Raw genomic sequence first — 16,285 nt, 5'->3', positions numbered from 1 at the left:
ATGGGAGATATAAAGTCACACAACAGGGCCCTTAATGATTATGGGAGATATAAAGTCACACAACAGGGCCCTTGATGATTATGGGAGATATAAAGTCACACAACAGGGCCCTTGATGATTATGGGAGATATAAAGTCACACAACAGGGCCCTTAATGATTATAGCAGATATAAAGTCACACAACAGGGTCCTTGATGATTATGGGAGATATAAAGTCACACAACAGGGCCCTTGATGATTATGGGAGATATAAAGTCACACAACAGGGCCCTTGATGATTATGGGAGATATAAAGTCACACAACAGGGCCCTTGATGATTATGGGGTATATAAAGTCACACAACAGGGCCCTTGATGATTATGGGGGACATAAAGTCACACAACAGGGCCCTTGATGATTATGGGAGATATAAAGTCACACAACAGGGCCATTGATGATTATGGCGGATATAAAGTCACACAACATCGCCCTTGATGATTATGGCGGATATAAAGTCACACAACAGGGCCCTTGATGATTATGGGAGATATAAAGTCACACAACAGGGCCCTTAATGATTATGGGAGATATAAAGTCACATAACAGGGCCCTTGATGATTATGGGAGATATAAAGTCACACAACAGGGCCCTTGATGATTATGGGAAATATAAAGTCACACAACATCGCCCTTGATGATTATGGGAGATATAAAGTCACACAACAGGGCCCTTGATGATTATGGGAGATATAAAGTCACACAACAGGGCCCTTGATGATTATGGGAGATATAAAGTCACACAACAGGGCCCTTGATGATTATGGGAGATATAAAGTCACACAACAGGGCCCTTAATGATTATAGCAGATATAAAGTCACACAACAGGGCCCTTGATGATTATGGGAGATATAAAGTCACACAACAGGGCCCTTGATGACTATGGGGGATATAAAGTCACAAAACAAGGCCCTTGATGATTATGGGAGATATAAAGTCACACAACATGGCCCTTGATGATTATGGGGTATATAAAGTCACACAACAGGGCCCTTAATGATTATGGGAGATATAAAGTCACACAACAGGGCCCTTAATGATTATGGGAGATATAAAGTCACACAACAGGGGCCTTGGTGATTATGGGAGATATAAAGTCACACAACAGGGCCCTTGATGATTATGGGGGATATAAAGTCACACAACAGGGCCCTTGATGATTATGGGAGATATAAAGTCACACAACAGGGCTCTTGATGATTATGGGGTATATAAAGTCACACAACATCGCCCTTGATGATTATGGGAGATATAAAGTCACACAACAGGACCCTTGATGATTATGAGAGATATAAAGTCACACAACAGGGCCCTTGATGATTATGGGAGATATGAAGTCACACAACAGGGCCCTTGATGATTATGGGGGATATAAAGTCACACAACAGGGCCCTTGATGACTATGGGAGATATAAGTCACACAACAGGGCCCTTGATGATTATGGGAGATATAAAGTCACACAACAGGGCCCTTGATGACTATGGGAGATATGAAGTCACACAACAGGGCTCTTGATGATTATGGGAGATATAAAGTCACACAACAGGGCCCTTGATGATTATAGGAGATATCCTTGCTGACCTGTCAGTGTTCTACTTTAACTCTTGTTTTTATACCCCCGCAACGAAGTTAGGGGGGTATACTGGAATCAGGTTGTCTGTCCGTCCGTCATTCAGTAGACACATTTTGTCCGGACAACTCCTCCTAAACCGATGGGCCGATTCCAAGGAAACTTCACACACATATTAATGATCATGTATAGATGTGCATGCCACTTTCTTTTTCTCAAAATTATGGTTGCTTTGGCAATTGGTCACTATAAACAGGTTTTCCGATAAGAACCATAACTTTAAGTTTGTCCGGAAAACTCCTAAACTGAAGGGCCGATTTCAATGAAACTTCACACAAATATAGAGGACCATGTGTAGATGTGTATCTCACTTTTTTTTCTCAAAATTATGGTTGCTATGGCAACTGGTCACTATATTACTTGGTTATCTTAGTTAGCCTCTAATTAACAGTTCCAACTCACCATTGACTCGTGCAGATTGCGGGGGTATTAGTCAGCCATCCTGGCGACAGTTCTAGTTATTTCAAGTTTTTAACTATGAGTAATGTTTTTTTCCTTTCTTATCAAACTTCTATAAATGGAGTTTTGTTAAGGTTTCTGGGTTATCTTTTGCTTTGAACTTTTGTTTTAATTCAGGAATTTTCACAATATTTATTCATTTAAGACCAAAATATCATATTTGATACCTTAATGAATCCCTCAACTTTCAGTGTTTGCATATACTGAATTGTTTTTACTAAAAGATTGAAGTAGAAACATGTGCATTTGTACCAGAAATGCACTTTAAGATATGAATGTTTTCCAGCATTGATGTAATATTTACATTTGTTTACAGGAAGTTTTCCTCTATGACGTCCGAGGATCACCGAATCCTGTTCATGGGTGTGGAACCCATCCTCTCCATCAGTGCCATGTTGATGTCCAAGGTAAGGGCAGACAACTTAGGTTCCAGGTCAAGGATTTGGTTCGGTTGAGTTACATTTTGTGAAAAGGGGGCATTGTTAATTTGTTAAAAACGTTAGGTAAGATGTTGTATTAAAGTTGATGAAGAATAGTATGAGTCTGTCCTCATTATGATCAAGTAGATTAGGAATTTCCAAGGAATTTAAATCAAATGTACATTGACTCATAATTTACTATGTAAAAAAAAAAATCCATCCATCTTGAAGTACACAGATATATATAAGACATCTGATTGTCCAGATGGCCTGCTTGGTCAAATGACCCAAAAACATCAATATTTGTTTATAAAAGGATAGAGTGTATCCTGCAAATATTTGAAGGAACTATTTCCCATCACATAATTGTTGTTTTCAGACCATGTTACATAACCCATAAATAAAATCATGGTAAAGGGGAGATAATATGTATAAGGTCTTGATACAGAGGACTGGAGAATGGGTTGTCTGTTCTGATTACACAGTTACTACTTGTTACCCTGCCATAGGTTACCCTGTTATGTTACCCATTACACAGTTACTACTTGTTACCCTGTCTTAGGTTATCCTGTTATGTTACCCATTACACAGTTACTACTTGTTACCCTGTTATGTTACCCATTACAGTTACTACTTGTTACCCTATTATGTTACCCATTACAGTTACTACTTGTTACCCTGTTATGTTACCCATTACACAGTTACTACTTGTTACCCTGTTATGTTACCCATTACACAGTTACTACTTGTTACCCTGCCATAGGTTACCCTGTTATGTAACCCATTACACAGTTACTACTTGTTACCCTGTTATGTTACCCATTACACAGTTACTACTTGTTACCCTGTTATGTTACCCATTACACAGTTACTACTTGTTACCCTGTTATGTTACCCATTACACAGTTACTACTTGTTACCCTGTTATGTTACCCATTACACAGTTACTACTTGTTACCCTGCCATAGGTTACCCTGTTATGTAACCCATTACACAGTTACTACTTGTTACCCTGTTATGTTACCCATTACACAGTTACTACATGTTACCCTGTTATGTTACCCATTACAGTTACTACTTGTTACCCTGTCATAGGTTATCCTGTTATGTTACCCATTACACAGTTACTACTTGTTACCCTGTTATGTTACCCATTACACAGTTACTTACTACTTGTTACCCTGTCATAGGTTACCCTGTTATGTAACCCATTACACAGTTACTACTTGTTACCATGTTGTGTTACCCATTACACAGTTACTACTTGTTACCCTGTCATAGGTTATCCTGTTATGTTACCCATTACACAGTTACTACTTGTTACTCTGTCATAGGTTACCCTGTCTTGTTACCCATTACACAGTTACTACTTGTTACCCTGTTATGTTACCCATTACACAGTTACTTACTACTTGTTACTCTGTCATAGGTTATCCTGTTATGTTACCCATTGCACAGTTACTACTTGTTACCATGTTGTGTTACCCATTACAGTTACTACTTGTTACCCTGTCATAGGTTACCCTGTTATGTTACCCATTACACAGTTACTACATGTTACCCTGTTATGTTACCCATTACAGTTACTACTTGTTACCCTGTCATAGGTTATCCTGTTATGTTACCCATTACACAGTTACTACATGTTACCCTGTTATGTAACCCATTACACAGTTACTACTTGTTACCCTGTTATGTTACCCATTACACAGTTACTACTTGTTACCCTGTCATAGGTTATCCTGTTTTGTTACCCATTACACAGTTACTACTTGTTACCCTGTTATGTTACCCATTACAGTTACTACTTGTTACCCTGTCATAGGTTATCCTGTTATGTTACCCATTACACAGTTACTACATGTTACCCTGTTATGTAACCCATTACACAGTTACTACTTGTTACCCTGTTATGTTACCCATTACACAGTTACTACTTGTTACCCTGTCATAGGTTATCCTGTTTTGTTACCCATTACACAGTTACTACTTGTTACCCTGTTATGTTACCCATTACACAGTTAGTTACCCTGTCCTAGGTTACCTTGTTACCTGTTGCCCTGTTACACCATTGTCTTTAATCCTGCTATCCTTTACCATGTTATGTTTTTGTTAACCATTACGTATACCCTGTTTTCCTCGGACTGACTGATGTCTGGTGACATGAGACACGTGTATCAGTGTATTTATATGAGGATCATCCTACATTCCCTATTAAGGTCAATGCTTTATGTACAGTGGTCAGTTGACTATACTGGTCAAGCACCTTGTTACCCTAAGGCAGGCTATGGAAATGTTGGGCCACTCAGGTCAACAATTCTTTGAATTTAATCAACTGGAAAGTTTGTTTACTTTTTGTTCCAAAATATCTTAACTTGCTCAATTTTAAACAATTTCAAACTGTTAATGTAGTGTGAAAGTTCATAAGATAGGATCTTGATTAGCTTGCTCTGCACTTATTCATCAGGAACATAGGCACGCTCCAAGTTATCATGCTGTACTGTAAAATCAAAGAGATTTTGCTCCTGTTTATAGTTTTTAAGCAAGTGAGCTTATGCTGTGGTGCAGTGTCTGTTGTTCGTCACGTTTGTCCGATGCCAACTTTTCCATTTAAACAAGTTTTTGTCAATAACTAAGAGACACACAGACCTAATAATGTGCCTGTAGTATACTGTCCCTTCACCAAGTTTGTTCAAGTGAATGACCTTGACCTACATTCAAGGTCATAGGGATCAAATAGACTTAAATCTTCAAGCAATGATTTCTTAATAGCCAAAAGTCTCTGAGACCTGATATTAGGTCAATAGTATGCTGGAATGAAGGACTAGAAAATGTATTGGCGTGAATAAACCTAGCCTTCTCTGATATTTGAATAAATTGGGAATCAGCTAAGTATCTAAAAATGACCTAGATCAACTTTAAAGTTGCTGTAGAGTCAGGGGAGTGATACAGGCCAATTGGTTCTCTTGCTTAAACTATAAAATATCACATTAATTACATAATGGTGTTTAATTTTTTTCAAAATTAAAAAAAAATTATTGCAATGACATATACCAGTGACTTAATATTGATATCCTTGATTGATTCAGACTTTTTGTTGTTGTTGTTGTAGACATATTGTGTTTTCCAGTATCTATTAGCTGTGATATGATTTGGTGTTGTAAAGATGAACATTCTATGAGTACTGGTGTTGGATACAGTTGTGTCTTTTGGACATTAGTTTGTAGCAGGGATATCTGCAGTTGGCATTTGGTCAACAGTTCAATTTAGAACTTTTGAAACATTCTAAATTCAAACTAGATTTTCATGGTGGAGGACATGAAATCTAAAAGTTGGTCATATTATATATATATCTTGTGTTTAGCATCCATTGTAGGATCAGTGACATCTGTACTCAACATCTGTACTCAACATCTGTAGTCAACAAACATTTTCAAGTTTATTTCACTAAGAACCTTGGGAAGAATGCATCTGACCTCTAGTCAGGTTCTTTAATCGGCGCTGTTTTTTGAGACTGTAATCAAACAAAATGGATTTTTTTCTTCTTTTGTCTTGTGGTCACCTAATATGAGCTTTAGTATATTATTGGCTTGATGGATCACCATCTACACACACCGACCTGTTACCTGTGGAAATTGGTTGTGGTCAGCTAGAGTTCACACCTGTAAATAATCTTAATTGGATTGTAGGGATCAAGGGGTTAGTGTTACCATGTGGTCCATCTGTCTTTCTCCCTACCTGGACAGGTCCAGGTATAAGGTTAGTCCAATGTAATTCATACCTGGACTGGTCCAGGTAAGGCTAGTCCAATGTAATTCATACCTGGACTGGTCCAGGTAAGGCTAGTCCAATGTAATTCATACCTGGACTGGTCCAGGTAAGGCTAGTTTAATCTAATTTATACCTGGACTGGTCCAGGTAAGGCTAGTCCAATGTAATTCATACCTGGACTGGTCCAGGTAAGGCTAGTCCAATGTAATTCATACCTGGACTGGTCCAGGTAAGGCTAGTCCAATGTAATTCATACCTGGACTGGTCCAGGTAAGGCTAGTCCAATGTAATTCATACCTGGACTTATTTTCCTTAAACTTTTTTCTGGAGTCTCCATACAAATCTATATCTTTGTTCATTTAATCAATTTTTAGTTAAAATCATAGTTTCATAATTATGTTGGTATCCTGGTTGTTTCTGATGTCATTCATACACTGGTCAGGTCTGGGTAAGGTTTGTCTGATGTCATTGATACCTGGTCAGGTCTAGGTAAGGTTTGTCTGATGTCATTGATACCTGGTCAGGTCTAGGTAAGGTTTGTCTGATGTCATTCATACACTGGTCATGTCTAGGTAAGGTTTGTCTGATGTCATTGATACCTGGTCAGGTCTAGGTAAGGTTTGTCTGATGTCATTCATACCTGGTCAGGTCTAGTTAAGGTACCTGGACAGGTCTAGGTAAGGTTTGTCTGATGTCATTCATACCTGGTCAGGTCTAGGTAAGGTTTGTCTGATGTCATTCATACACTGGTCAGGTCTGGGTAAGGTACCTGGACAGGTCTAGGTAAGGTTTGTCTGATGTCATTCATACCTGGACAGGTCTAGGTAAGGTTTGTCTGATGTCATTCATACCTGGTCAGGTCTAGGTAAGGTTTGTCTGATGTCATTCATACACTGGTCAGGTCTGGGTAAGGTTTGTCTGATGTCATTCATACCTGGTCAGGTCTAGGTAAGGTTTGTCTGATGTCATTCATACCTGGTCAGGTCTAGGTAAGGTACCTGGACAGGTCTAGGTAAGGTTTGTCTGATGTCATTCATACCTGGACAGGTCTAGGTAAGGTTTGTCTGATGTCATTCATACCTGGTCAGGTCTAGGTAAGGTTTGTCTGATGTCATTCATACCTGGTCAGGTCTAGGTAAGGTACCTGGACAGGTCTAGGTAAGGTTTGTCTGATGTCATTCATAGCTGGACAGGTCTAGGTAAGGTTTGTCTGATGTCATTCATACCTGGTCAGGTCTAGGTAAGGTTTGTCTGATGTCATTCATACCTGGACAGGTCTAGGTAAGGTTTGTCTGATGTCATTCATACCTGGACAGGTCTAGGTAAGGTTTGTCTGATGTCATTCATACCTGGACAGGTCTAGGTAAGGTTTGTCTGATGTCATTCTTTGTCTTTGTAACATCTAGATCTGATGACATTCATACCTGTGGCACATTGCATTGCTTGCCTTCAACTGTTTGCTAATATATTCTATATTATGTTAAATGAAACCAAAGTCTTAAACAGTGGTAATTAAAAGGTTAATTTAATGTGTATAATTTACATTTTGTAACTTGAGGATACATTGTCTAAATCAATTTGAAATTGTGTGTAGACTTGAACCTAATTTCCTGTTGTTACCTGTTGATCTTTAATATACCTGTTTACATTAGAAGTGATGTCTGTAGATTGGCCGTGCTATTGGCTAAAAGGTTTATGCAGTAAAATGGCCTCATTAACAATAGCTAGCTAAAGGATTGTCCAGACTTAAGTGTAAGTTGGTACCCAGTCCATTATGATCAGCGTCCTTGTGGGGACTGGTCAGTCTTGCTGGAGACTTAACCCTTTGATCATTACCTTGCACTCCATGTTTCCTGGTTGTATACAGCCAAGCATTTATCGTCTTCTCAGCATTCTAATTAAAAGCATATTCATCGGCCATGAACTGGTAATCCATGAGGTCACCATGGCAATAAACCATGTTTAATAGTCGGCCATCAGTCAGTCAGGTGTGACATAGCATGGACAGTTACTACAATGACGAAAAATTGTGAAATTCTAAAGAGGGAAGATATAATCTTAAAATCCATTCACATCTAGACATATTTTATTGCGAAGCCTCTTCTCCAGTTTTTATTTAGGAATGTTTACCTTTCAAGATGAACTTAAAAGAACCTCCTTGAGTTCATTAATATTTCATTCAAGTGCAAATTTGTTTCCTTTGACAATTTTTGGAGATGTTTTACACTTGCTTCTTACACTTGTATAGGTAAGGCTGGTCAGGGATAATCCCATTTCATTACTGGACAATTGAAAATAATGTGATGAAAAATTGAGTGGCTGAATAAAATGTAGGTCTGTGGTCATTATGCAAATAGCTTTTATCCATTCACTTGTATGGTGATGAATATAGAATGAGCTGTTCATGGGACGAGTCCTTCACATCACTAGATTACAGTAAATGTGATTAAAACAATGTTTATTTTGATGTTGAAAATTTGAGATATCATCAATAATAAAAGGGATTTTAAAACAAAATGTTTATCTACAAAATGTGCATTTATTTAACTCATACATTTCAAAAATAGATTGAAAGTGCCCAGATGTAACTCTAGATTTCAGATAAAATACTATAAACTTGTACAAATGTAGTGACAGTCGCTGAGTTTTACCACAGTAATGACCTGGACAGGGTCACAAGTACCCAGTGTTGATTATATTGTCACGGTGGATGACCTGACGCAGGGCTTTATATCAACTTTCAATCAGGGGTACAATTGATTGTAATCCAGGTGATACTTGTGGTAGTTATATATAGACTACCATACAGTGTGCTGTGCTTGACCTACAGAACTGGACATCAAATCCTCAATCACATTATCGAAATTGCTTTTCCTGGTCAAATGGCTATTTATAATGTACATCCCATTGACCAATAGAGATCACTTGACCAAATCTGCATGACCACCTGTTCAATGTTCATTCATTATAATTCAACCTGTTGACCAGGAAAGGTGTATTCTACTTCCAGGTAAGTTTTAGCAAAGTTGCATGTTTGGTGCATCGTGTATTTATAATTGGGTTTTCAGAGTTACCAAGGCTGTAATGTGGTTAGAGTCATCTGTGTTGGTGAGAAGAGTGGTGAAACATGCCAAGGAGGCAGACAATCGCCCCTGCTGGGATATTAATTTGACATTCTTAAATATAGCTGTCACTGACATTTAAGTCTTTTGTGTCCAAAATTCAGTCATTTTTAAAGGGTTATTTAGTTTGAGAATTTCAGTGATTTTATCCTTCCAAGAAGGTCAAAAGATTTTTTCTGGATGGAATATCTGGTCCAATGGTCTATGGTAATTGGGCTTTGGATTACGGAGCAGGTGATTTGAAGGTGACATTTTGAAGGTGACATTTTACTGTGGTTTGACAAATTGAATTACATGTATGTGTTTGAGACCTTTGTATTGTTACAATAGCACAAACGAAAAAAAAAATTCAAGTTTCCACCTAGGAATATATTGGAATACCACTGAGAAAGAAAAGACACTGTTTTAGACAAGAGTTAGAACCAAAATAACTATTTCTAATATCCATCCCTCTGTATTGACCTGGAAGTTATCTTGGAACCAAATCTGAAATTTCCTTTAATGATTCACTGTTGTCATCAGTGTGTTTTTGTTTTCACTAAAAATATTAAGTAACTTCGGTAATTATTATCCTTATACAAAACACTGATATTTATTTGCAAAATCTATAGGAAGGGACTTCTTCCGATTTAGCATGTTGTCTTACCCTTTTGTTAATATACATCTGTAATAGTTTCTTTGTTATAATACCTGTATTATCTGTTATAATACCTGTATTATCTGTTATAATACCTGTATTATCTGTTATGATACCTGTATTATCTGTTACGATACCTGTATTATCTGTTATAATACCTGTATTATCTGTTATGATACCTGTATTATCTGTTATGATACCTGTATTATCTGTTATAATACCTGTATTATCTGTTATGATACCTGTATTATCTGTTATGATACCTGTATTATCTGTTATAATACCTGTATTATCTGTTATAATACCTGTATTATCTGTTATATGATACCTGTATTATCTGTTATAATACCTGTATTATCTGTTATAATACCTGTATTATCTCTGTTGTGTTAACAACAAATATTTTGAAATTGAAATCATCAATGTGTAGATGTTTAATTAATAGGAGATAAGAGTGTTGTATGACGCTACGTACAATAATCGTGGCGATGTATCTCGCCTATATCTACCATGTTGTATGACGGTACGTACAATAATCGTGGCGATGTATCTCGCCTATATCTACCATGTTGTATGACGGTATGTACAATAATTGTGGCGATGTATCTCGCCTATATCTACCATGTTGTATGACGGTACGTACAATAATCGTGGCGATGTATCTCGCCTATATCTACCATGTTGTATGACGGTACGTACAATAACCGTGGCGATGTATCTCGCCTATATCTACCATGTTGTATGACGGTACGTACAATAATCTTGGTGATGTATCTCACCTATATCTACCGTACGTGTTGTATGATGGTTCGTACAATAATCTTGGCGATGTATCTCACCTATGTCTACCGTGACAGGATGATCACTGTACTTACATATCCCGATCTTTAACTGATCGTTGTACAATATGACACTTGTTTTGTATCCATAACAATATAAAATGTCAAATATAAACTTAATATCCTTACTAGCAAGACAGTTTGTACTTCTGTTCAAAGTTGAATTTCTGTTGTTTGAGGTGATTTCAGGCAGCACACTACTCAGCAGTCGACATCTTTATCCAGACTATTGTATGTTATTAGAATTCACTTGCATCATGAAAATGATAACAATCAGCTAATGGCTAGCTAGGCATAGGATACATGGTGACATTATACTGCAGGCCAAGGGTTAAAACAATTATTACTTCTTAAAAACCATTACTTCTTCTATTGTCCAAATTACAACCATATAAGGCACTTTATACATGACATATTTATACAAGTTGGTTTTATAGATATTAACTTACTAACATGTGGTAACTATGAACTTTCACTTGATCTTAACAAATTTGTTTTAAGTAATGTAGAAAGATTTATAACTAATTCGAGAAGGTTTTAATTCTCATTGAATCAATTAATTATATAATATTTCATTAATATGTATGTATATTATTATCATTGTTCAATAAAATACTCATCTTTCTCAATGTCAGGTAGGTGAAGCGCTTTTGCTCTACAAAATTTTGTATAATTATCTATTTTTTATATATATATATATAATGTTTACGTATATAAATAAAAATATTTCCTGAACTTTTGATACTTTTCAACTAGAAATTATTCCATTAAACTATGAAAAACTACTTAAACTATTACAATGATGTGTGTATGAGTGTATGAGTGTATGTTCAAATGTTATAAATAACCCTAATTATATAGCTCTATTGTTCAAGTTGTCTAGAAAAATGCTATCAATATTATATTATCAAAATGTCATTTACATATGTATGTGGGAGAAGACTGATATAGGCTAAGCCTGTTGTCAAATCCCTTTGTATTATAAGATCTTGTACAATAAAATTTGTTGAAATTGAAAACAATTATAATAATTTGATGTAGTGAAATTTTGGATTACTGAGGTCTGAAGGTCTACTTCACAACATTAATACTTATCATATCACTGCTTACTTGTGCTCCATTGTAATTTAGGACGTAAGCTTCCTTGTACAGTTTTGCTGAGTCATCATGTTCTGGTGAGACTAAACAGAATTTGTATATAAGTCCTTAATCATTTGAAATCTAGTTAGTATCAATCCTAAATAAAAGTCTGGCCGTTACATCTGATAGATTTCTGTTGTAAAGGTGTACAAATATATTTTTGTTGTTTGGGCGATCACATTTATGTCTGTAGGATGAGCTTGAAGTCTTGTTGAAGAAGAATTGGTGTTAAATCAAATGTATTGTATGACTGGAGTCTCCAAGAAGATTTAGATAGAATGTATTGTATGACTGGAGTCACCAAGAAGATTTAGATAGAACTTAAGGTTTTGTATCATGTAAGCTTTCAGTAGCTCCACATTTTGTGCCATACTTAGGGAGGATCCGTATAGTTCAGGGACAGAGTATACATCCTTGGTATGGTTTTCTTTGTGATAATGTTAACTTTTATAACACAACAGAGATAAGTATCCTAAAGCAATTATCTTGATCTGTTACATTTAAAAATCATCAGTTCTTCATATATATTTAAAATGTATTAAATGCCACATAAACCATATGGCATTTTGATTTGAATTATGGTAAGAAATATTTGATAAACAAAATAAAATTTAATTTTGAAATGCCACCATCATAAATCTCGAAATTTGAAATTACTTAATACCCTGTTGCATACGACTATTGACTTTGTCTGCTGACAAGCAAATCAATCTAGGAGGTTAAATATATTTTATAACAATGGATAAATGAAACAATATGGCTGCTAAACAATTAATGCTGGATTTATAAGTTTGATGTCATCTCTTAGAAAGTACTGGATAGGTTTTTGTCAAATCTTGTTCACTTTTTCCTCTTCGGTCCCAGTTGTGTCACTCTGATACATACATGCATTCTCAAGGTCAAAGCTCAAGGTCATATCCATTAAGCCCACCATTATCAGATGGACTGTCTTCTGTTGTCTCTCCACATACAACCATATTTAAGGAGAAGACTTAGATAGACTATGCCTGATGTCTAATCCTATTGACTTTCCATCCATGTCAATAAAATTTGTTGAAATTGAAATTGAAATTAGACCATTTTAATCCCTATTTCTTGAAAAGTTCTACCTAACATATAGGTTCCCCTTGGTCCCTACTTGTGCCCAGTTATCTTTGAGTCTGATCAGTAAAACAAATGGCAGTCATCACGGATTTCAACAGTTAAATCTGTTATTGATACATTTTCGAAAGTTTTTCTTCTATCTTAGACTTCATATATAGGCTTCTCATATGATCAAATGATTTACAGTAAGAGTGGAAAGAAGATAAAAAGTAGAGAGAAGGTCAGTCTGTCATTGGACTGATATAGATCATTCAGTGGTGGGTGCCAAGATTCCACTGGGATCTCGTATTTTAAAATGTATGTAATGTTCAGGTGAATTTTGAGAATAAGTGATTTTTCAAAAGTATGTTTAAGGTATACAGGGTACTTCCATGCTTTACTTTATTATGTGAATGTTTGTTTGATTGTTTGGTGGGGGGATACAGAAATCTTCTTTCTTCTTTCTTTAAAACTTGCTTTACCTAATAAATCGGGACAGGTAAGACTTCTATTGAAAAAAAGTAGAGCAGATAAGACATCGTTTTTATGAGTAATTCTTTCTGTCATAGGAAGCCCTGACATGGGAGGTGGGGGGGAGGAGGACAGCCATTGGGGCCATGATGGGGATTGATGCGGGCGGCCATGATAGCTAGGGCAACGGTGACATGGGCCTTGAAGGGCAGTGACAAGGCTATGGGGAGGTCTGGGTGGGACCAAGATCAGAGTCGTGATGGGGCAGTGACCGCAGACTTGTCCTTAATGATAGTCATACCCTGAACTGTTTAGCTGAATGTGTACTGGGGCATACCCTTCCCACCTGAAGTTAGTTAGATGCCAACCTCCCCCTCATTAGTGCTGTAACTGGACCCACTATCCACTGTACTGATATACTTATGTTTTATATAGAAATCACATGTGTTGGCCCGTTTTTACTCATCAGATATAGAAAAAGGAAGATAATGTTTCCTCTGACCTGGACGTTGACAGTAGTAACCTGACCTTTAATCATAGGTGATGCAGAACACAATGTCTTTTGTTGTCAGTTGTGGCATGACTGATATTACCTTCTACAAATTACTACTTAAGTACATGAAAATTTGTTGATAATAAAACTGGTATGTTGGTCAGTGGGTGACGTCTTTGGTGTTATTTTAGAGAATTAAGAAAAAGTTTCAAAATTAAAAAGACGATGCATGACAATGCGACTTTTTACAAGATAACATCAATTAAAGATTTCTGTTTGGAACTCCATGAGGTGTTTGAAATTGTCAAATTAAGGATAGCAAATTGCCTTAAATCACTTTGATGGTAAGGTGCTTGGTTGGAAGAGTCATCGAGAGTAAGGCGCACAATAGGTTCTTTTGTTACGGGCAATCTCATTGGGCGCCATCAAAGGTATTGCCTCACTGAGGAGCCTGGTGTGGCGGACGGGTAGAGGGAACATTATTTAAAGCTTACCTTAAAGGTGATAGTTAGTCACAGGTGGAAATCACTGCATGGGTGAGTTGTCAGCTTCGTCAATCGTCGGGGTAACAACTATAACCGTATTTTATGTGAATGGGTCGTGTGGATGCATGCTGCATTGGCCCCCTGAGGGAATATACATGTAAATTAAGGTGAAAATCTTACATGGGAGTAAATTGCATTGAGAGGTAACAGTATAAGATTGTACATGTACTGTGTTTGTACCATTACATGACTGAAATGACAAGATATTACTAGAAAACACAAGAGCCGTGTTTGGGAGTTAACCTTGCTGTGTGGTACTATTTGTCATACAGACATTGACCTGAAGAATCGTACAGGTGCAGTTATCAGTGGACTCCCATACAGTTAATTTGTCATCAGGAAATTATTTCACCAAAAATACCAGGAAGGATTTATTTTGGATAATCAAGGATTTATATTGAATGCGTGTGGGGTAAATTTGTTGGGTGTATATTTCCTGATAGGCTGAATGAGGGACAGACATTAACAGTAGGAGTTACAGGGTAAGTACTGAGAACCAGACTGTATAGGAGGTATGGGATTAACACCTGTATAGGAGGTATGGGATTAACACCTGTATAGGAGGTATGGGATTAACACCTGTATAGGAGGTATGGGATTAACACCTGTATTGGAGGTCTGGAAATACAGGAATAAACTCCATACTATAGAGAAAAATCGTCTTGGGATCTTAGTTTTAGAATGATTAAATATTCTCTGTTTCTAAGATCAGAGTTATGTCGTATGATGTTATGAATGCTAGTGTAACATCCTACAGCACAGAAAAGACCCATCTGGTCAGAGTGATGACACTTAGACAGCTACAAAGTATGATACCATGGTAATCGATAAATAAAACTTATATTTCACAGATTGGGTGATTTTTAAAATATCTTTTAGTAGACATAGAATTCATAGTTTTGATCTCAATGGGAAATGCTGACACATGTATCAAAGTATGCTGGAGCCATGGAGACATAGACATAGCCTTTACTCAATACTTTTGTTGAATCAATATTATATATCTGAAATAAAAATGATATTACAGCAGGAAAATATTTTTGTTAAAAGTCACAATTGGCAGTACCCATTGTTTGCTATTACTTACATTAAACAAGTCTTTGATCAGTCAGTTTAATGTAAAAATTAAAACTAATAATTTGTCACAGTAGAAAACGCTCAATATTTGATGTCGGGTAAAAATTAAGCTTAAGACTCCAATTATTGCTTACTATGAAAGTAATCTAAATTGTTTTTTCTAAAAGTTTTGCTTGAGAAAGATTTCATTCAAGTTTAGCTTGAGAAAGATTTCAAGGCTAGCAATCATACTATTTTGTGGTTTTAACATATGATAATTTGTTAGAAAATTTGTGGCCTTCAAGTGTTTCTTTAAGTGGATTATTTTAAAATCATAAAAGTATTTTTATGGCTGTGTTTTGAGTAAAATGCTTTTCATGCACTTTTATTGGAGTCAAGTATAGAAGTGGAGTAACCCTTACAAAGTAGTACTTACTCACTGATTAGATGTTAATTACCACACCTATAATTAACATAGATTTGACATCCTGTTCAAATGGCATTTTTGACCCGTTCAAATGGATATACATGTATTTTATGGTGAGTACAAGTAAGTGATTCTGGTGTCAATAACATGTTTA

At 36.4% G+C, this 16,285-nt stretch overlaps 1 protein-coding gene across 1 annotated transcript in view; it reads left to right on the top strand.

The window, feature by feature from the left end:
• LOC117328103 (rho GTPase-activating protein 20-like) overlaps positions 1-16,285 on the top strand; it is a 208,158-nt gene that overhangs the window by 37,119 nt on the left and 154,754 nt on the right. The window contains exon 4 of the mRNA XM_033885463.1: positions 2,445-2,535. Within this exon, the coding sequence (XP_033741354.1) occupies positions 2,445-2,535 (91 nt within the window). The remainder of the gene's footprint in view (positions 1-2,444; positions 2,536-16,285) is intronic.

The sequence above is a fragment of the Pecten maximus genome, chromosome 5 (assembly GCF_902652985.1).
Source record: "Pecten maximus chromosome 5, xPecMax1.1, whole genome shotgun sequence".
Classification (NCBI taxonomy): domain Eukaryota; kingdom Metazoa; phylum Mollusca; class Bivalvia; order Pectinida; family Pectinidae; genus Pecten; species Pecten maximus.
Note: the sequence above shows the minus strand (reverse complement) of the source record. Positions and strands in the feature narration are given on the sequence as shown.